Source organism: Oryctolagus cuniculus, chromosome 2 (assembly GCF_051225735.1).
Source record: "Oryctolagus cuniculus isolate XC-2025 breed Fujian yellow rabbit chromosome 2, ASM5122573v1, whole genome shotgun sequence".
NCBI lineage: Eukaryota > Metazoa > Chordata > Mammalia > Lagomorpha > Leporidae > Oryctolagus > Oryctolagus cuniculus.
Genome location: NC_142868.1, coordinates 68,351,843 through 68,369,877, shown reverse-complemented (window position 1 = coordinate 68,369,877; position 18,035 = coordinate 68,351,843). Strand labels below are relative to the sequence as shown.

The 18,035-nt window shown below is 52.3% G+C and overlaps 2 protein-coding genes across 47 annotated transcripts in view; one reads left to right on the top strand and one right to left on the bottom strand.

The window, feature by feature from the left end:
• The window catches only part of LOC103347617 (DNA-directed primase/polymerase protein), a 42,617-nt gene extending 41,408 nt beyond the window's left edge, over positions 1-1,209 (bottom strand). For 25 of the 39 annotated variants that reach the window (XR_016229043.1, XR_016229044.1, XR_016229045.1 and 22 more), the window contains exon 1: positions 1,006-1,209. The gene's annotated coding sequence lies outside the window, so the exon portion shown is untranslated. Of the gene's footprint in view, positions 1-85; positions 309-434; positions 472-1,005 lie in introns of those variants that run through there. The other 14 variants (XM_089325712.1, XM_089325709.1, XM_089325714.1 and 11 more) reach the window with 4 other exon arrangements.
• Positions 693-12,256, top strand: LOC149127812 (long-chain-fatty-acid--CoA ligase 1-like). Of its 8 annotated transcripts, none has more exons than XM_089325735.1 (7): positions 693-832; positions 3,881-3,953; positions 6,408-6,496; positions 7,052-7,168; positions 9,316-9,417; positions 9,529-9,600; positions 10,593-12,256. In XM_089325735.1, exons 1-7 carry the CDS (start codon positions 770-772, stop codon positions 10,731-10,733), a joined length of 657 nt encoding a protein of 218 aa, XP_089181861.1. In that variant the 5' UTR covers positions 693-769; the 3' UTR covers positions 10,734-12,256. The 8 variants fall into 8 exon arrangements, with proteins under 8 accessions (XP_089181861.1, XP_089181864.1, XP_089181867.1 ...); XM_089325739.1 differs by lacking the exon at positions 693-832 and adding an exon at positions 1,389-1,546; XM_089325736.1 differs by lacking the exon at positions 693-832 and adding an exon at positions 1,438-1,694.
• Positions 12,257-18,035: the final 5,779 nt, after the last annotated feature.

Below are 18,035 nucleotides of genomic sequence, written 5' to 3'. Positions count from 1 at the left end.
CTGCACAGGAGCTTTCAACTAAACAGCACAAATGCCCAACTAATCATCCTTACAGCCTGCCCTAACCTCTCACAGGGATACCCACTCCTACTCCATGGCATCACTCAAGTCCTTGGAGTACACCCCGTGAAGACTAAACCCCTCCAGGACCAGGTCCTAAAGCAGCTTGTACTTCTCTCCCGTTTCCACCGAATCAGCGACAGTGCCCACTCGCTGCTCCTGGGCCGGTCCAGAAGCCCTCCTGCACCCGGAACGCCCCGCGCGGCCTTTCTCCTCCCCTTCAAGGTCGGGCTCACGTTCTGCCACGCCTGTGAAGAGGAGCGGCTGCCGTCAGCCAGCAGTCATTCCGCCAGCCCGTCTCACTGTAACTTTCTGCAGGCTAAGTAAACTAAAACAACTCCCAGGAAGACAGCAGACAGCTGGCGCCCACTTACCGGAAGCATCATTCTGTTACGGGTGGGGGGCGGGGGCTCATTCAACCACACCTGCCCCTGCACCTGCCCCCCAGTGGAATCCCCGCCCGCCACAGCGCTCAGCTCCGCGGCAGGCACTCCTCGCCCTGACCCCAGCAGGGAGTCAAAAGCCCAATTTAGGCCGGAGTTTAACTCCCGCGACTCTCCCCTTGGCCTAAGGAAACGGCTCCACCTTTTTAAGCCCTGGTGGGGACTGGAACTCTTCAAGGGCCTGTCGCAGCGATACAATGAGAAAATGGAATGGGAGGCACATATTTCTGCGCCTCAAAGACAGGCCCTGACTGTAGCCCTGACAAATGGCTGATCTGTGCTTGGCATATCACAGAGCTGTCGGAATCCGCCGCAGAATTTGCGCTCAGGTGTGTTGGTATATCCTCCCGTGAAAACGCGTCACAGTTTGCATGCCAAGTCTGAACCTCCGAGCCCCGGACCCAAAGGAGGCCGCGCCCCAGGAGGGCAGGCAAGGCGTCCGATTTAGGGGCCCAGGAATCCAAGGCCGGGTCTCGGGGCATCTGAGGGAAGCAGAGATTACCAGCGCGCGTTCCGGAGCTCGGAGCGGGAGGCACCCCCGGCCTTGTCGGCTTTCTCTGTCCGTTTCTGGGCCGGGCGCGGCCTGCGAGTCTCCGGCGGCTTCTCTCCGACGCTCCCAAACGCGGGAGGAAGCCCGGGGTCCGCAGCTGAGCGCGGGAGCCGGACTTCAAACGCGGCGCGGAGGCGGGGCCAAGGCGCGGGGCGGGGAGGCGGGGCGGCCGCGGCGCGGAGGCGGGGCCGCGGCGCGGGGCGGGGCGGCTGCGGCGCGGAGGCGGGGCCAAGGCGCGGAGGCGGGGCCAAGGCGCGGGGCGGGGCGGCCGCGGCGGGGAGGCGGGGCGCGCCGAGCCTGGCCCCGGGCTGCGTTCGGAGCGGCGCGGGGCGGGGCGTGCCTGCGAGAGGAGGAGGCGCACGAGCTGAGGGGCGGGGCGGGGCGGGGCAGAGGGGGCGGGGCCAGCTGCCGAGCTCACCTCCAGCTTCGGCAGACGGCGGAAGCTGTGTAGACGTGGAGCGAGGCAGGTGCTGCTGGTTGTGTGGAGACTGTGGTGAGTGCAGCCCTCGCCCGCTCTCCCCAAGGCGCCACCTGTCCTGGGCCCACTCCCTCCGCCCTCCCACACCCTGCGCCCGCCTCCGGGACGCGGCCCGGTCTGCAGCTGCTGCGGGGAGCCGGGAAGGATGGGCACGGTCTGGCAGGCGGGTCCTTTGTTTTGCTGCGGCGGCGGTTGCAGGGGAGCGCTGGGCAGGGAGCCAAGACCCAGAGAGGGGAGGCCGGGCAGCGGGAGCCCAGCGGGCGGAGACCCCCGCCGGCCCAGGGGCGGGTGAGGGAGGGCCAGGAGGGAGGATGGGGCAGGCGGCCGGATCCGGGAGCCAGAACCGGTCCCGCGCCAGGAGGAGAGTGCTGGAAGCCGGGCGGCCAGGCTGGGGCACTGGGACCCTAGAGCAGGAGGCCCGGCCGGGAAGGGTGGGAAGCGGGGACTGCAGGCCGAGGGGTGGATCGCGAATGGAGGAGGTGCGGGTCAAGGGTGCCCCGAGGGCTGGAGGCGAGCGGTGCAGACTGTGAGGCGCTTCCCTCAGGGCTGTGCCTCCTGGTACTGGGGCGAGGGCTTGGCCTCTGCTCCCTTCTGGGTCCGGGGGCCTAGCTTTTCTCGGATTGACTGTGGTTTAGTTCTTACAGAAAGCTCGTTTCAAGCCCTAAACGCCAGTGCCTTTCACAGCTGAAGGCTTTTCCTGAATCCTTCCGACTCATGCCTTTAGCCATGTGGCCCTGTTCTGAAACCCCTCGGCCATGCTCAGACCACAGTTGTCGGTGGGTCTGCTCTCGGCACATGGCTCCCACCCAGGAAGCCAGCAGCAGCGCCCGCAGCCAGCGCTCTCGCCCACCCCGCTGCTTCCCCGTTAGCCACTAAGCTTCTCCAGCCTCCCATGCGCTCCGGATCGGTCCGGGGTCTGCTCTGCTTGCAGCCACCCTAGGCTCTCACTCCGGCCTCTCTCGCCCCTCTCCGGTCCATGGTCTACAGCACGGGCTGAAGGTCCTTGGAAAGTGAAAATCTAGAAAGGGCAGGTTGAGTCCTCAGTACCTTCCTGGGTCCTACCTCTTACCTAGTACCTTTCACTTTCACTGACCTTCCTACCTAGTCATCAGAATCCTGCATTCCCGCTCTGACACATCCAATTTGCTTATGGGTAGGAATCCTACTTAAGTTCTGTTCTCATTAAACGGCTCAAAGGAAGACTTCCTATTATACCTTCCTTTCACACCTGGCATTTCCTAACAGGGATGTGTCATACCCCCATCAGCGGCTTGTTTTCTCTTCCCTAGGGGATTGTGAGCAAACTCCATGAGGGACTGACTTTATGGATCACGGTCTTCCTTATTGCCATTCACCATATCCAAGGCGGGGCACGAGTTGAGCGCCTGCTCATACACTTGTGTTTTCACTAGAGCCTTATGCTTCTTCAGTAATTTGGCCCTATCTAGAAAATGTAGATGTTTTAGGATTACTTAGCAAATTATGATCAAAGCCCGTGCATTAGAAAAGAATGGCAGAGGTGAAAGGAGTATGGAGTCACTGTTACATGAATATACCAGATGGCAGAGGAGATGCTAAGATGGTTAGACAGCCTGTTGTCAAGATGTGCTCGGCCGCTTCTCTAACCATGAAATAGAAAGCTTAAATCATCCTATCAGAACCCTACGCTGAACTTTAGTTTTGCTTTCCTCTTCTGCAGAAGAGTGCTTCTGAAAGTGAGAATGAGTTTTAATGAATGAATCTCTCCAGTTCTCCCTACTCCCTGCCTTGTGTACCTATCTTTTTCTTGTTTGGAGGATATGTTAATACTAGAGGGTTTAGGGACATAAACGTATAAACCTTACTTATCCTAGGCAGGGAATATGTGTTGTGTCCACCATCTGTGTTATTTTTTCCAGGGTAAGGCATAAGATAAGCCTTTAGAGACAGGCATGGGGTAGGGGAGTGGTCCTGAATGATACATGTACTTGCACACCAGGCCAGAAACTTACTTTAAAGGAGTAGGCAAGACGTGGTGCAGACAGGATGTGTAAGGCACGCCTGTGACCTGACAAGGCACGTGCACTCCAGGGCAGGCCGTGACCTGCCACGTGGGGCTTCTCCTTTGCTGTGCACAGGAAGTGAAGTAGAAGATGGACGTGGACAGGCAGTTGTTGTGGGAGCAAGGGTGTTAGGCTGCTGCCATAAGGCGTGTTGTGCTCTTGGATAGACAGTCACCAAGCAGAGAATTTGAGAAGAGACTTCCCAGACAGCCATCACTCAGCAGTTAGTGGCACTTAATCACTTGTGCACTTTCAGCAAAGGTAAGGCTCTTGCTTGCTAATCGTCTTTCCTCTCTTGGTGACACAGTTCTATGAAGGCTACGGACAGACCGAGTGCACCGCCGGGTGCTGCCTGAGCGTGCCTGGAGACTGGACAGCAGGTGAGACGGCAGGAGCCTTTGCTGCAGTCTTACTATGCTGATGAGGTTATTGGAATGGTTGGGAGTTGACAGACCGATCATTGACTGGTTCATTGAAAGAGTTGAACAAGTGCTCTGTCCCACATAATTAGGCCGCGGGGGCAGACGGTCCTGGAAGTCGGGGAGCTGGGGAAAGGTGCCCTGTGGCTGATGAAGTTTTGCCCAGCTCTAAAGCCACCCCCAGGAAAGGGTGCCCTTTGCAACTGATTGAGAATGTCCGGCCCAGCAGAGCCGAGTAATGAGTTAGAGCCTCATTGTTTGCTGGTAGTTTTAATCCACAGCTAGTTATTAAGTTTATACTGGGCACAGGACAGGAGTAAACACGAGACCTTTTTCTCAAAGGGCTATAGGGGGCGGATAGACAGAAGTAACTGCGCACCTGTCCTGGACTAGGTTCTGGGTTGGGTGCTTTGGTGTGTGTTATGGGAGTGCCGTCCACCAACATCCCTGTGATCCCTGTAGGATATGTACTCTTAGCTCTGAGAGGACATCAGGGTGTTGCTTAAATAGGATGTAGTGCATAAGGGCTCACACAGCATTTTGCTTCAGAGCTAGGATTTCAACCCGCATCTGACTGCAAAACTCCCCTGCTTTGCTGTGCCACGTTGATAAGTACATATTCCTGACTTGTTATAAATATGCGCACCATTTAGGAACATAGATTCTCGTTTTTTTTGTTTTTTTTTTTGTTTTTTTTAGAAGGATTTATTTATTTATTTGAAAGAGATTTTCCACCTACTGACTCACTCCCCAGATGGCTGCAATGGCCAGTGCTAGGCCAGGCCAAAGCCAGGAGCCAGGAGTTTCATCGGGGTCTATCATGTGGGTGGCAGGGGCCCAAGAATGTCATCTTCCACTGCTTTTTCCAGGCTGTTAGCAGGCAACTGGATCAGAAATGGAGCAGCCAAGATATGAACAGGTGCCCATATGGGATGCTGGCATTGCAGGTGCTGGCTTAACCCACTACAGCACAACGCAAGCCCTGGGTCTAGCACATCTCATACCATAATTCTACTGGGGTTGAGGCTCACAGGCCATGAGCCTTCTTCATGGTGTTTAATTTTTAACCCTGGTTCCTTACAGAGAATTTGGAATAGAGATCTCTGTAAGCTAAAATTATTAAAACATAAGAACTATTTATGATACTTTTTAAGAGTTATTTATGTATTTATTCATTTATAAGGCAAAGTGAGGCCGGCGCCACGGCTGAATAGGCTAATCCTAAACCTAGAGGCGCCAGCACACTGGGTTCTAGTCCCAGTCGGGGCGCCGGATTCTGTCCTGGTTGCCCCTCTTCCAGGCCAGCTCTCTGCCATGGCCAGGAAGTGCAGTGGAGGACGGCCCAAGTGCTTGGGCCCTGCACCCTATGGGAGACCAGGAGAAGCACCTGGCTCCTGCCATCGGATCAGCGCGGTGCGCCGGCCGCAGTGCGCCGGCCGTGGCTGCCATTGGAGGGTGAACCAACGGCAAAGGAAGACCTTTCTCTGTTTCTCTCTCACTATCCACTCTGCCTGTAAAAAAAAAAAAAAAAAAAAAAAAAAAAAAAAAATGGCAAAGTGAGAAAGAGAAAGAGATCAAGATCTTCTGTCTGCTGGTTCACTCCCCAAATGGCCTCAACAGCCAGGGCTGAGCCAGGACAAAGCCAGGAGCCTGGAACTCCATCTGAGTCTCCCACATGGGTGCAGGGGCACAAGTACTTGGGCCATCTGCTGCTGCTTTCCTGGGCGCATTAGCAGGAAGCTGGCTCAGAAGCAAGCAACAGGGACTCAAACCAGTACTCCTAGTGGGATGCCAGTGTGGCAAACAATGCCGGCCCCATGTGACACTCTCAAGAGTGTATAATATCCATTACTTTGGTTTTTGGTTTTTGGAAAGATAGCTCAAATGAACACCCACTGGCAGGAGACTTAAGGTGGCTGTGAAAACAAGCCTTGTCCTCTTTTACTAAATGTGAATCTGTCCTTAAGGAAACGAAGGCCATCTGATCAGAGCCAGCTGGTGTGTTTGTGAGTAATCAGGGTCCCATGAAGCTGTACCCATTGTGTCCTTGTTATGGCGAACAGCAGGGGACAGGTCATGGGCAAAGCAGTCAGATAGGGGAGCCAGGTGAAAGTTCTAGAAGGTTTGTTTCCAAGTATTCAGAGTAGCCCTTAAACCGAGCAGCTGAATTACCCTCTGAAGAATGACTCAGTGCATCAAACATTGGGAAATCTCCTAGGAGCCTTTTTGGATGTTTTGTCTCCATGCTAGGGGTCAACTCAGCTAAACTGTTTTACCAGAGCGAGGATGGCCCCAGTTGCACAAACCAGGCATTTCCCAAGCTGCCCTTAATGCCCAGCCTGTCTCTGTCAAGTGGCTGCCCTGGGAGTGCCAGCAGTCCCCATAGGCATAATCACTCTCTCCTTCAATATGCAGGCCACGTGGGTGCCCCAATGCCTTGCAATTTTATCAAACTGGTCGATGTGGAGGAAATGAACTACCTGGCTGCCAAGGGCGAGGGCGAGGTGAGTGGAGCCCCGTGGGTCATTTCCCGCAGTAGCTGCCGTTCCAGGCAGCACCATTTCCCAGCACGGCTTAGTAGGGAGGTGGAGCCTGTCTGTATTGGCCATCTGCGAGTCAGGCCTCTCCGTGAAGGCATATTTATGTGGCCTTCTGCAGGGGTGGGGATGGGAGCACTGATGACCACCGTCCTCTGCCACACGCGGTTGGGATTGGAGCAGAGCGGGATGCAGAGACTCAGGGGCCCAGGGCCTCAGGACACATCTCCTGTCTGCTAATTGCCCTGGATACCCAGCAGTTACTGGGGGGGAAGCCTCATGATGTCACAGCCATTTCATCCCCTGTGGGTGTTAGCCCTGCAATTTGACTGCAGCTGAGGTTATTAACAATGGGAACTGGGGCATTGAAGCTGCCTGCAAGACCCTGACGAGAGCTCCCTCTGGTCCTGGGCTTCAAGGTTTCTCGCCAAAGTTTGGAGCACACACACACAACACCAGGTTTCTTTGGAGGAACTGCAGTAATTGTTAAAATGGCATCTTTGGTTGGTTGGTTGGTTTTAGGTGTGTGTGAAGGGGCCAAACGTATTTCAGGGCTACTTGAAAGACCCAGTGAAAACAGCAGAAGCTTTGGATAAAGATGGCTGGTTACACACGGGGGACATTGGAAAATGGTTGCCAGTAAGTTGTCACCTCCCGTGTTCACAGTTTGGTTCCACTGTGGGAAAGAGAATCTCCGGGTGCAGCCCAGCCTGCTGCATGCCAGGGGCACCCTCTGTGTTGTGTTTCCTTTTCTCCTTGTGGGAGGGGCCATGCAGGTTGTCCCACTTCTGCAGGAGGCAGGGTGATGCTCCTAGCAAACTTGTTTAGGGTCTTCTCTCACCTGGAACCCCTGTGTTTAGATTTGATGGTTAACATGAACTCTGGTTGCCACATCCACGGGAATCAAAGTGACCTTTTACAGTGTCCCTGCTCTGCCCTGACACTGGGGCCTGAAACTAGATACGGGGGGAACTGTAGCCTGCCAGGAGTATGCGATGCACAAATACGTGGGAATAAATGTGTTTCTTTGGTTTGTCAGTTCATTTTAAAAGGGGATGTTTCATGGATTAGGCCAACTGCTGTGAGTTTAGCCGCAGAACCATTTTTAATGTGTTGAATTACAAACATTAAATTGGCTTTTGTAGTTTTTATTGCACATTATCAAATTCATGTAGATTTAAGGTGCTTAATCCTCTGGAATTTTTATTGACTAGAAAAATGCCCCCCAAAATTAATTCAGCTTTCCTGATACCTCGCCTATTCAGAAATGCATTAAATCCCTCTTCAGGCTCAGAAGGAGCCAAGTGCCAGCTTTGTTTCCTGCTCTGGGTCCGATGAAGGCATCTCCTTGTTTCTCTGGCTCTCAGTTCACTCCTTTTGAAAATGGAGAACTGGCATGGAATGAGAGAACCCTGGGAACGTCCCAAATAATGCATTTGAGGGACATACTGATGGCCCCAGGGTAGGGCTGGCTTGGGAGTGGGGTTGGGGTTTTGCTACCTGGCAATTGGCCAGTGTGCTCCTAGGATGCTTGTGAGCATTCCCAAAGTTCTTTGGGGAGTCAGCTGACCCACAGGGCCAGGAGTATCCTCCACAACAGTGGGAGAGGAAGCTGAAATTCGGCCCACAGAGGAAACACGTCTTGACCTTGGCAGTCTCTGCCGCAGAGCACCATGGACGGAGAAGTCTTTCCCAGCTCTGAAGGAACGGCACTCTGCTGGTGACCAGGCCCATGTGGACCTGATTCAGAGGCAGGGCCAGAGTAAAGGAAGCAGGCAGAGCACTGCTCGTTAGCAGACACGCCACTGGGGCTGAGCAGGGAGTGAGCATGGGCTCTGGAGGCCCTTCTCTGGTTGGCCCTGCATGAGTTACTTCATCTCTCCCAGCCCTGGTTTCCCTCCCCGTGAGATGAAATGATAACGAGCTTCCTTCAAGATGTTGTTGGGATTCAACTTCAGTGCCTGTCAGTTACCTTGTACTGTGTTGTGGTGGATCCCGGGGGCAGCAGCCACACACCCACTCAGAGCCCCCTTCCCTCTCATAAACAGAATGGCACCCTGAAGATTATCGACAGGAAAAAGCACATATTTAAGCTGGCACAAGGAGAATACATAGCCCCCGAAAAGATTGAAAACATCTACCTCTGACCCTGTTTTGTTTTTTTTGTTGTTTTTTTTTTTTTTTTTGACAGAGTGGATAGTGAGAGAAAGAGAGAGAGAGAGAAAGAGAAAGGTCTTCCTTTGCCGTTGGTTCACCCTCCAATGGCCGTTGCGGCCGGCGCACCGCGCTGATCCGATGGCAGGAGCCAGGTACTTCTCCTGGTCTCCCATGGGGTGCAAGGCCCAAGTACTTGGGCCATCCTCCACTGCACTCCCTGGCCACAGCAGAGAGCTGGCCTGGAAGAGGGGCAACCGGGACAGAATCCGGCGCCCCGACTGGGACTAGAACCCGGTGTGCCGGCGCCACAAGGCGGAGGATTAGCCTAGTGAGCCGCGGCGCCGGCCCTCTCTGACCCTGTTTTATATTATACACATGCATGTAAACACATACAGAGACACACACTGGAAGTAAATAAACATTAGGGTTCTATTGGGTTTTGATTTCTAGTGGTTCTTTTAAAACATTAATTGCAGAATTCCTGGTCTCAGCTGCACCTTAGAGCCAGGAGCTCCTCCTGCGGAGAGGGGGCAGACCCTCCCAGGGCTCCGTGAGGCAGAGAAAGAACAAACTGCTGATTGGGAGCATGTGCATCCAGCCCTGACACGACTGGCTTGTGTGGGTTACAGGCGTTTCTCATAGCGATCGTGGTGCCGGTTGTGGAGACGTTGTGTCCCTGGGCCCGGAAGAAAGGCTTCGAAGGCTCGGTGGAAGAACTCTGCAGAAATAAGGTGAGGCTCAGAGCATGCAGTCTGCCTCGGCGTCCTGTCTTCACGCTCTGTGTTCCTGCAAATGTGCGGGGCCCCAGCAGAGGAAGTACCTGCTTTTTCTTACTTTCTTAGGACGTCAAAAAAGCTATCCTGGAAGACATGGTGAGACTTGGCAAGGAGGCTGGTCTAAAGCCATTTGAACAGGTACGACTGTCACCCAAGCACACGAATTCTTGTACAACAAAGGTTTGACTCAAACATTTTTTAAAACGAGTATATTATAGAAGATGAGGTGATCTAAAGAAATAAATGAGGCGTGAATGATGGTGTGGGTTTTTTAAATTTTTTTATTTTAATTTTTTTAAAAGAGGCAGAGACAGAAAGCTCCCTTCCATTGGTTCACTCCCCAGACCCCCACAACAACCAGGGCTGCACCAGGCCAAAGCCAGTAGCCTCAGTCTGGGTCTCCCACATGGCTTGCAGGGACCCAAATGCTTCAGCCATCATGCACTGCCTCCTAGAGTAGAGTATGCATTAGCAGGAAGCCACACAGAAAGTAGAAGAGCCGGGATCTGAACCAGGCACTGCAGTATGGGATGTGGGTGCCCAGGTGGGGACTTCACCATTGCACCAAATGCCTGCCCCAGAGGGGAGGACTCTTTAACCAAGCTTACGAATTCTTGTTTCCTGCTAGCCAGCATGCAGTCCTGATTCCTCTCCTAGGAGCAGGACCCCTGTGCTTTGTTAAAGACGTGCAGCCTGGCCAATGTGAGGGGAGGGGTTGGGTGTCTGCAAGGGTGTTTATTCCTCCACGGGCCTAGTGTGTTTCAGACTGGGTTGCGTCTGTCCTCTCCCTTTTTTTTTTTTTTGGGGGGGGGCAGGCAGAATTAGAGGGAGAGAGACAGAGAAAGGTTTTCTTTCTGTTGGTTCACCCCCTAAATGGCCACTATGGCCAGTGCGCTGCACCAATCTGAAGCCGGGAGCCAGGTGCTTCCTCCTGGTCTCCCATGTGGGTGCAGGGCCCAAGCACTTGGGCCATCTTCCACTGCACTCTCAGGCCACAGCAGAGAGCTGGACTGGAAGAGGAGCAACCAGGACTAGAACCCGGGGTGTCAGCGCCACAGGAGGAGGATTAGCCAAGTGAGCCCTGGCAACGGCCTGTCCTCTCCCTTTTTAACAGCCTTGTTTGTTTGCAGATCAAAGGCATTGCTCTTCACAATGAATTATTTTCCATCGACAATGGCCTTCTGACTCCAACGATGAAGGCAAAAAGGCCAGAGCTCCGGAACTATTTCAGGTCACAGATCGATGAACTCTATTCCACCATCAAGGTTTAGGGTGAGGAAGAAGGCTCAGAAGAAATGACACACCTCCACCGTCTCTTCTGCTGCTGGCCTTCGTGATGGTAACTTTGACTACAGCAAGCGTGGGGAAGGAAACATTTGTGCTTGATTGTCCATTCGGGTTCTTGTCATAGGAATGCTAGAGGAAGTGGAACACTGCCTTACAGTCACCTCGTGCTGCAGGCCATGTTCATGGTGATACACAATTTCCAAAGTGAGCCTTAAACATTGCAAAGGGGAAGCTATCAGCGTGCTAAGTTATTTGAGACTTGCTCCGTGTTACAAAGGTCCACACTCTGTCTGCCTGTTTTTCTAACCGCGGGGTTAGGACTTTGCTCTTTCTGAGATACCTGCTACTGCCTGCAGATTCTGCAGTTGTCTGCTGCTCCGAAGAGTGCAGTGCCCTGGAGGGGAGCCGTCCCCCTTCACACAGAACGGCCATCCTGGCTGCCGCGTGTCACAAGAGGACCAGAGGTTTCTTTTCTTTTTTTTTTAATCCCTGCCCCCTTCTCTTCCCATCCCCATCTCCTGTGCACTCCCAAGGCCCTTGTGATTCCTAAGGGGTCCAGAGTCCCCTGCTGGAACGTGAGGTTCCCAGTGACCTGAGGACACGCCCAGCTCTTCAGTGCAGGAGAGCAGCTCTAGGCTCTCTCACACCACTGAATGCACTCAGGCTCTGCTCTCCGGCCCGCCCCCTCCCTCCGGCCCGCCCCGCCCCGCCCCGCCCCGCCCCGCCCCAGGGGCTACTGAAAAATCTGCCTTAGACTCTACAGTGAAGACAAGCATTTCGAGGAAGAAAGACTTACTTGGCTCAACCACGCTCAGCTGTGATGGCGAAACAACTGTCCGCTTTCTCTTCACTGAAGCACTCTGTTTGTAATGGCCAACGGATTTCTAATGTGGTTTTCATATCAAAAGATCATGTTGTGATTCGCGTGCTTTTCTGCCCCCAAAAAAACTCTCAGGCAAAGCATGTCTTTGAAAATATTAAGGGACTAGATACACTTGGGTACTTGAAATGGACAGTAATAAGCAAATGTTCTTGAATATCACAATGCTACCTGATTTCTATGAAATGTATTTGACAAGCCAAAATTCTAGGGTGTAGAAATAAGGAAAAATCATTTCCTGGGATTAACTTCTCAAGGTTTTGTTTTTGTTTTTGTTTTTTAAGTTAATTTGGGAAATTAACAGCATTTCACCATATTGCGAGTCTTTGCCACTTTTGACTGGATTGAGCTTTCATTTATACACTTAAAGCAGTTGTTTTTGGATTTGTGAGAGAACATGTGTTACACAAGCACAACAGGGTTTGCACTAATGAATTGTCATTGTAATAACACTATTTGGTAGCCTAACTTCATATATGTATTCTTAATTGCACAAAAAGTCAATAATTTGTCACATTGGGGTTTTGAATGTTTGCTTTAAGTGTTGGCTATTTCTATGTTTTATAAACCAAAACAGAATTTCCAAAAACAATGAAGGAAACCAAAATAAATCTTTCTGCATTTGAAGTGAGTGAAGAATCTCTTTTGATGTCTGGTTTAACACCCGGGACAGCTGTGGTGTGCACAGGGGAAGAGGAAGACTGGCCCAGGGGTTCAAATCCCTCGCACCCCGTCACCTTGGCTCATCCAGAGACAGCGACCCAAGCCTCCTGCCACGGTGTCTGTGGCCATAGTCCTGTATTGTGGAGATGAAAATCACGATGGGAATAAGATGGGTATTTCTGGGAATGTACTTTCTTCTCTGTAAGGCTGCATTTCAGGAGACACTGGCTGTACTTAAGGGTACCGTGGTGAATTGAATCCTGAATTCTTTGCTTTAGTAATTCTCTTACTGTAGAAATATTGTAGAAGATGTCTCTTTATAACAGCCAGCCTCTCTCTTTTCCTCTGTTTTTCCCCTACTCCCTATCACATTCAAGATTATTCTTTTCTGTAGATTTCTCCCAAGCTGGTCATGTTGAAGTCCAACTCCACAGTCTTCCAAGCTGGTCGTGTTGAAGTCCGTCTTCCTCCCTCCCTCAAATGCTGTGTTTGCCATGGTGCTGTTTATTTCCTGCCTCTGGAGCTCACACCCTGTGCACTTGTCTTCATGCATGTTCTGTTGCTGCGGCTGGGTGATTTGTGAAGACAAGAGGTTTATGTAGCTCAGGGTTCCGGAGCCTGGGAAGTCCAGGAGCCCATTGCTGGCATCTGGGAGGGGTCTTCTCACTGGTGGGAGCTCCTCGGGGTCCTGGGGCGGAGCAGAGTGTCACATGGAGACAGATGGCCAGCCTGGCTTTTCTACCACCTCCCTCCCTGGACAACCCATTGATCCATTAGCCCATGAGTGGGTTAACCAGGCTGAGAAGGCGGAGCCCCCATGACAGGTCACCTCCCAAAGTCCCTCCTCCAGATTCCCCAGGGACTAGTGCTGAAGCCACAGTAAGGCTCTCAGTCCCTGTGCCTCTCTTGTTAGGAAGCCCTTTTTCACGCTCCCCTTCCTCTCTTGCTCTGATGGAAGTGTGAGGTGTTGAGAGCAGGCGTAACTTTCTCTTGCCTCCCTTAGCACCATTAGAAAGGAGAAGATCTCCATTAAGTAAACTCTTTGAACAAATACTTGAAATGTTAAACAAAACTCCTCTTGCAAGGAGGCTGATAATGAGCTGGGGTTCGGGGAGTTTATGGTGAAAGGACACGCGTGCAGTTACCATCCTAGCCACGTTTTTAAGAGGACAGCTCGGTAGAATTAAGTGCATTTACTTTCTGTACTATCATCAGTGCCCTGCATTCACAAAACTCTCTTCGTCTTGCAAAACAGAAAGTCTGTGCTCCTAACCAGCAACTCCGCATTCTCCCCTTGCCTCGGCCCCTGGCGACCACCGTCTGCTTTCTGGAGCCCTGAATTTGACTGCTCTAGGTACCTCGCATAAGTGGGACCTTATCTGTCGTTTTGTGACTGGCTTATTTCAGTTAGCACAGTCTCCTCAAGGTTCATCCGTGTCGTAGCACGTGCCAGGATTTCCTTCCTTCCTAACACCAAGTGATATTGCACTGTGTTTATAGCCACACGTTGTTTAGCCATTCCCTCCCTGGGAGACTCCTGAGTTGTTCCTGCCTTCCGGCTACTGTGAATAATGTTGCGTGTGCACACTGTGCACGTCTCTGAGTCCTTGCTTTCTTTTCTGCATAGACCTAGAAGCGGAGTTGCTGTCTCACGTGGGAATCCTAGGTGTAATTTTGTTGAGGAACTGCCATACAGTTTTCCATAGTGACTATGCCATTTTACATTTCCACCAGCAGTGTGCGAGGCTTCCCACCTCTCCACGTCCACACTAGCACTTCTTGCTCTCTGGGGTGTTTTTAGGTGGTGGTGTATTGGTAATAGCCACCCAATGTGAGGGACTATCTCATTGTGGTTTTGCTTTCTTTCCACTTTCTCATAATTAGTGATTGTGGGGAGCAACCGAGACTAAGTTACTAGAACTGCTAAGACTAATTGTATGCATCTCCTCTCCCACAATATGGCGCTGAGAGACAGCAAACAACTTCTATGCAGCTGCCTCACTGATTCGACCAACAAGCTGCAGGAGCTGATCCTGCCCCTGATTGGAGGAGAGCAGCGTGCTCGGCGTGTGGGCAGCAAAGCATGGATTGGTGGAAGAGGACTATAAAGGAGGAGAGAGACAATGTGCACGGGGAACATCTGAGGAACATCTGCGAAGCCCCTGAGAGAGCCGGCCGGTGGTCTGCTGCTCCTCCGCGGAAGTGGGGAAAGTGGCGGGGGTGCCGCTCCTCCACCGAGGCGGGGGGTGGGGGCGGCAGCTAACCCAGGACGGCGTCGTTCCTCTGCGAGTGGGGGGCTGGCAGCAAACCCAGGAAGGGCCGGGCAAAAAGAACAGCGCAGGGTCTGGTGTCGTTCCTCTGCGAGTGGGGGAGCGACAAGTGATGTTGAGCATCTTCTCATGTGCTTGTTGGCCACTTGTATTTCTTTGGAGAAAGGCCTATCCAAATCTTTTGCCCATTGTAAAAATTGGGTTCTTTGGGGTTTTTTGTTCTTGAGCTATGGAAGTTCTTTCATAGTCTTGGATTTGAATCCCTAAAAACTGCTTTTAATTTTTTAAAATGTATTTATTTGAAAGGCAGTGTGATATACATAAATACAGAGAGACCTTCTATCTGCTGGTTCACTTACCAAATGGCTGCACCAGCCTGGACTGGGCCAGGAACCAGGAACTGCATCCAGGTTTCCCATATAGGTGGCAGTGGCCCAAGCACTCAAGCCATCTGCTGCTGCCTTCCCAGGTGCGTTAGAGCAGGGAACTGGATCAGAAGCTGAGCAGCTGGGACTCAAATCCATTCTCAGATGAGATGCTGGCATGGCAAGTGGCCGCTTACCCTGCTACACAAAGCTAACCTCATGATTCTGAACTCTGCTGGTACACTGTCTGGGGTCAGTGCTGCTCTCACCAGCACTGTCCACCCGCACCTCAAACGCCAGTCAGTGACTGTCTCAAGCCTGTTCTCCAACCAGAGCAGAAAACAGATAGAACTGACTACAAGATGTCTGTATGCCTGACTGTGAAGCAGCGCCCTCTTCTACCCAGTTCCCTGGGAATTAAGCTTCTGTCCCCAACACCCAGGAGAGCTGGTCTCCTGGTGGAGTCTGGGCTGGGAGTCCCAGGTAGGGAAGGCAGGTCCAGCAGTGACCCCCCTACTGCCCCCAGAGCTCAGCCTGTGCCCACCCCAGGCCCAGCTGGGACACACCCTCGTTTATCTCATCTCAGAAAAGCAATTTAGGGGCCGGCGCTGTGGCGCAGTGAGTTAAGGCCCCGGCCTACAGTGCCGGCATGCCATGCGTTCACCAGTTCAAGTCCTGGCTGCTCCTCTTTGTGATCCAGCTCTCTGCTATGGCCTGGGAAAGCAGTGGAAGATGGCCCAAGTCCTTGGGCCCCTGCACCCACATGGGAGACCCGGAAGAAGCTCCTGGCTCCTGGCTCCTGGCTTCAGATCAGCTCAGCTCTGGCTGTTGAGGTCATTTGCGGAGTGAGCCAGCAGATGGAAGAACTCTCTCTCTGGACCTACCTCTCTCTCTAACTTTGTCTTTCAAATAAATAAAATAATTATTTAAAAAATTAATTTTCAACAAAATATTTCTCCCATTCTCTATTTTAGATTACTTGGGATAATAACTAACATGTATAAAGTTGTCACATGCCAGACATGTTTTTAAGATTTTTAAATTTATTTTAATTTTTATTTGAATGAGACAGATGAGATCATCTGTCCACCAATTCACCCCCCAATGCCTGCACAGCCAGACTGCAGCCTGGAGCCTGGAACTTTACCTGGGTCTCCCATGCAGCTGGCAGTTCCCAAATACTTGAACCACCTCCTGCAGCCTCCCAGGGTGCAAAATAGCAGGAAGCAGAGCTGGGACCCGAACCCAAGTGGGATGTGGGTGTTCCGAGCAGCACCCTAAACTACTTTTTCACCAAATGCCCACCCCTTGCCAGACACATTTATATGGGTTAATAGTTTATATTTACACACTTTGGGGCCACGTGCTGCCCTTATCCCCAGTTTCTAGATGAGGAAATCAAAGCACACAATTACTTCGATCCTCACCTGGGCCCAGATGAATCTGAGCTTAGCAGTCTGGCCCCAGAGACTGGACTCAGCCTGGTGCTGTGGAGCGTGGCTCCTTCCGCTCTCCCCAGGGCAGTGAATTCCCGACAAATGCATTGCTTGGGGCTGGCAGTTCTAAGTTGTAGTTCAAATGGCTTTGATCCCTATCTCTTTAAAAAAAAATTACTTATTTGAAAGAACCCTAGAGAGATCATCCACCCTCTAGATCCCTCTCCAGATGGCCGCAATGGTCAGGCTTGAGCCAAGCCAAAACCAGCAGCTGGGAGCTTCATCTGGGTCTTCCACATAGGTTTCAGGGACCCAAACACTTGGGCCATCGTCCGCTGCTTTGCCAAGCCACTAACAGGGAGCTGCATCAGAAGTGGAGCAGCTATAGGATGCTAGCATTGCAGGCAGTGGCTTAACCCACCGTGCTACAACCTCGGCTCCCATTGAAGGATTTTGAGTCAAGGAACAGCTTTCCCTGAGTTTCCCTTTTTGAAGACACCTCCTGGCTGCTCTGCAAAGAGTCAAAGCGTGGAGACCAGGTAAGGACAGCCTAGTGCATGATGACAGCTTGAACTGGGCTGGTGGCTGGAGATACAGGTGGAGAGGATTTGAAAGCTGTTTGCAAGTCGATGGGGGTGGCGCACCTGGAGCTGAGAGAGGCAAGCACTGAGAGGTGGGGAAGGCTGGGGACAGAGGGAAGCAGTGGCCACTCACATCACTGGGCACGCGCAGGAGGGAGGACGGAGGCCAGAGTCCTTGGGAAGAAGGAGAGAGCTCTTCTCTGCCGTGCCAGAACCAGACCAGTGGACGGTAACTGGAGAAAGGCGTCAGACTCCGAGGTTTGTCTTGCACATGGTGGAGGCTTTTAAGTGGGGCGATACTGGAGCATAGTGTTACTGACAATGACCCAGCAGAGAGAGAAAGTGACGGTTTTAGGAAAAAAACGAAGGCTGCACTCTGGAGAGGGTGCCAGGCTCGCCCCGTGGCTAAGCAGAAACTGGTAGTCCGTAAGATGCTCCTTGTTGCACAAGGGAGAGATGGAAAATGCAGATTAGATGTGGGTGGATCTGAGGTAGCCAGGGTGGAAAGATCAGGGCAGTTCTGTCTGAATAGTTCTAGTTTTTCTGTTCTGTATTAGATGAGAAACGTGAAGGCTCAGAGATCCGTTAACTTGCCTGAGGTCATGTGCACTGGAAGGGGCTGAGCTGGATCTTCTGATTCCAGGCCTTTCCTCACCTGGGTCACCTTCTCTGCTGTTCCTTCCCCTCCGCAGTGTGGTGCCCGTGAATAATAATCTGTGCAACCCGCAGTGCGACGAACCTCTCCGCCGTGGGCTTCACTGTTTGCACTTGTTGGTGCTGCCACAGACGGCAGTGAACGCCACAGGCCCTGAAATGTTCTTTCTCTGTTTCCATCCATAACCCCAGCTGCTGTTTCCTTTCATGGCACCATAATCTGAAGAGAAACCTGCTATGCTCTCCTCAGTTGCTGGGGCAGAGCAGGTGGATGGAGGGTGGAAGGTTCTAGCGGCATCTTCACCGGTGAGGGCTGTGTCAGGCCCAGGGTCTCCCTCCCATTCACCAGCCTCGGGAGCCCTATTCATTTATCCTGGAAAGTGGCTGCAGGAGTGCAATGTGGCTGAAGTGTGGCTGGGGAGGTTTCCTAAGGTTCT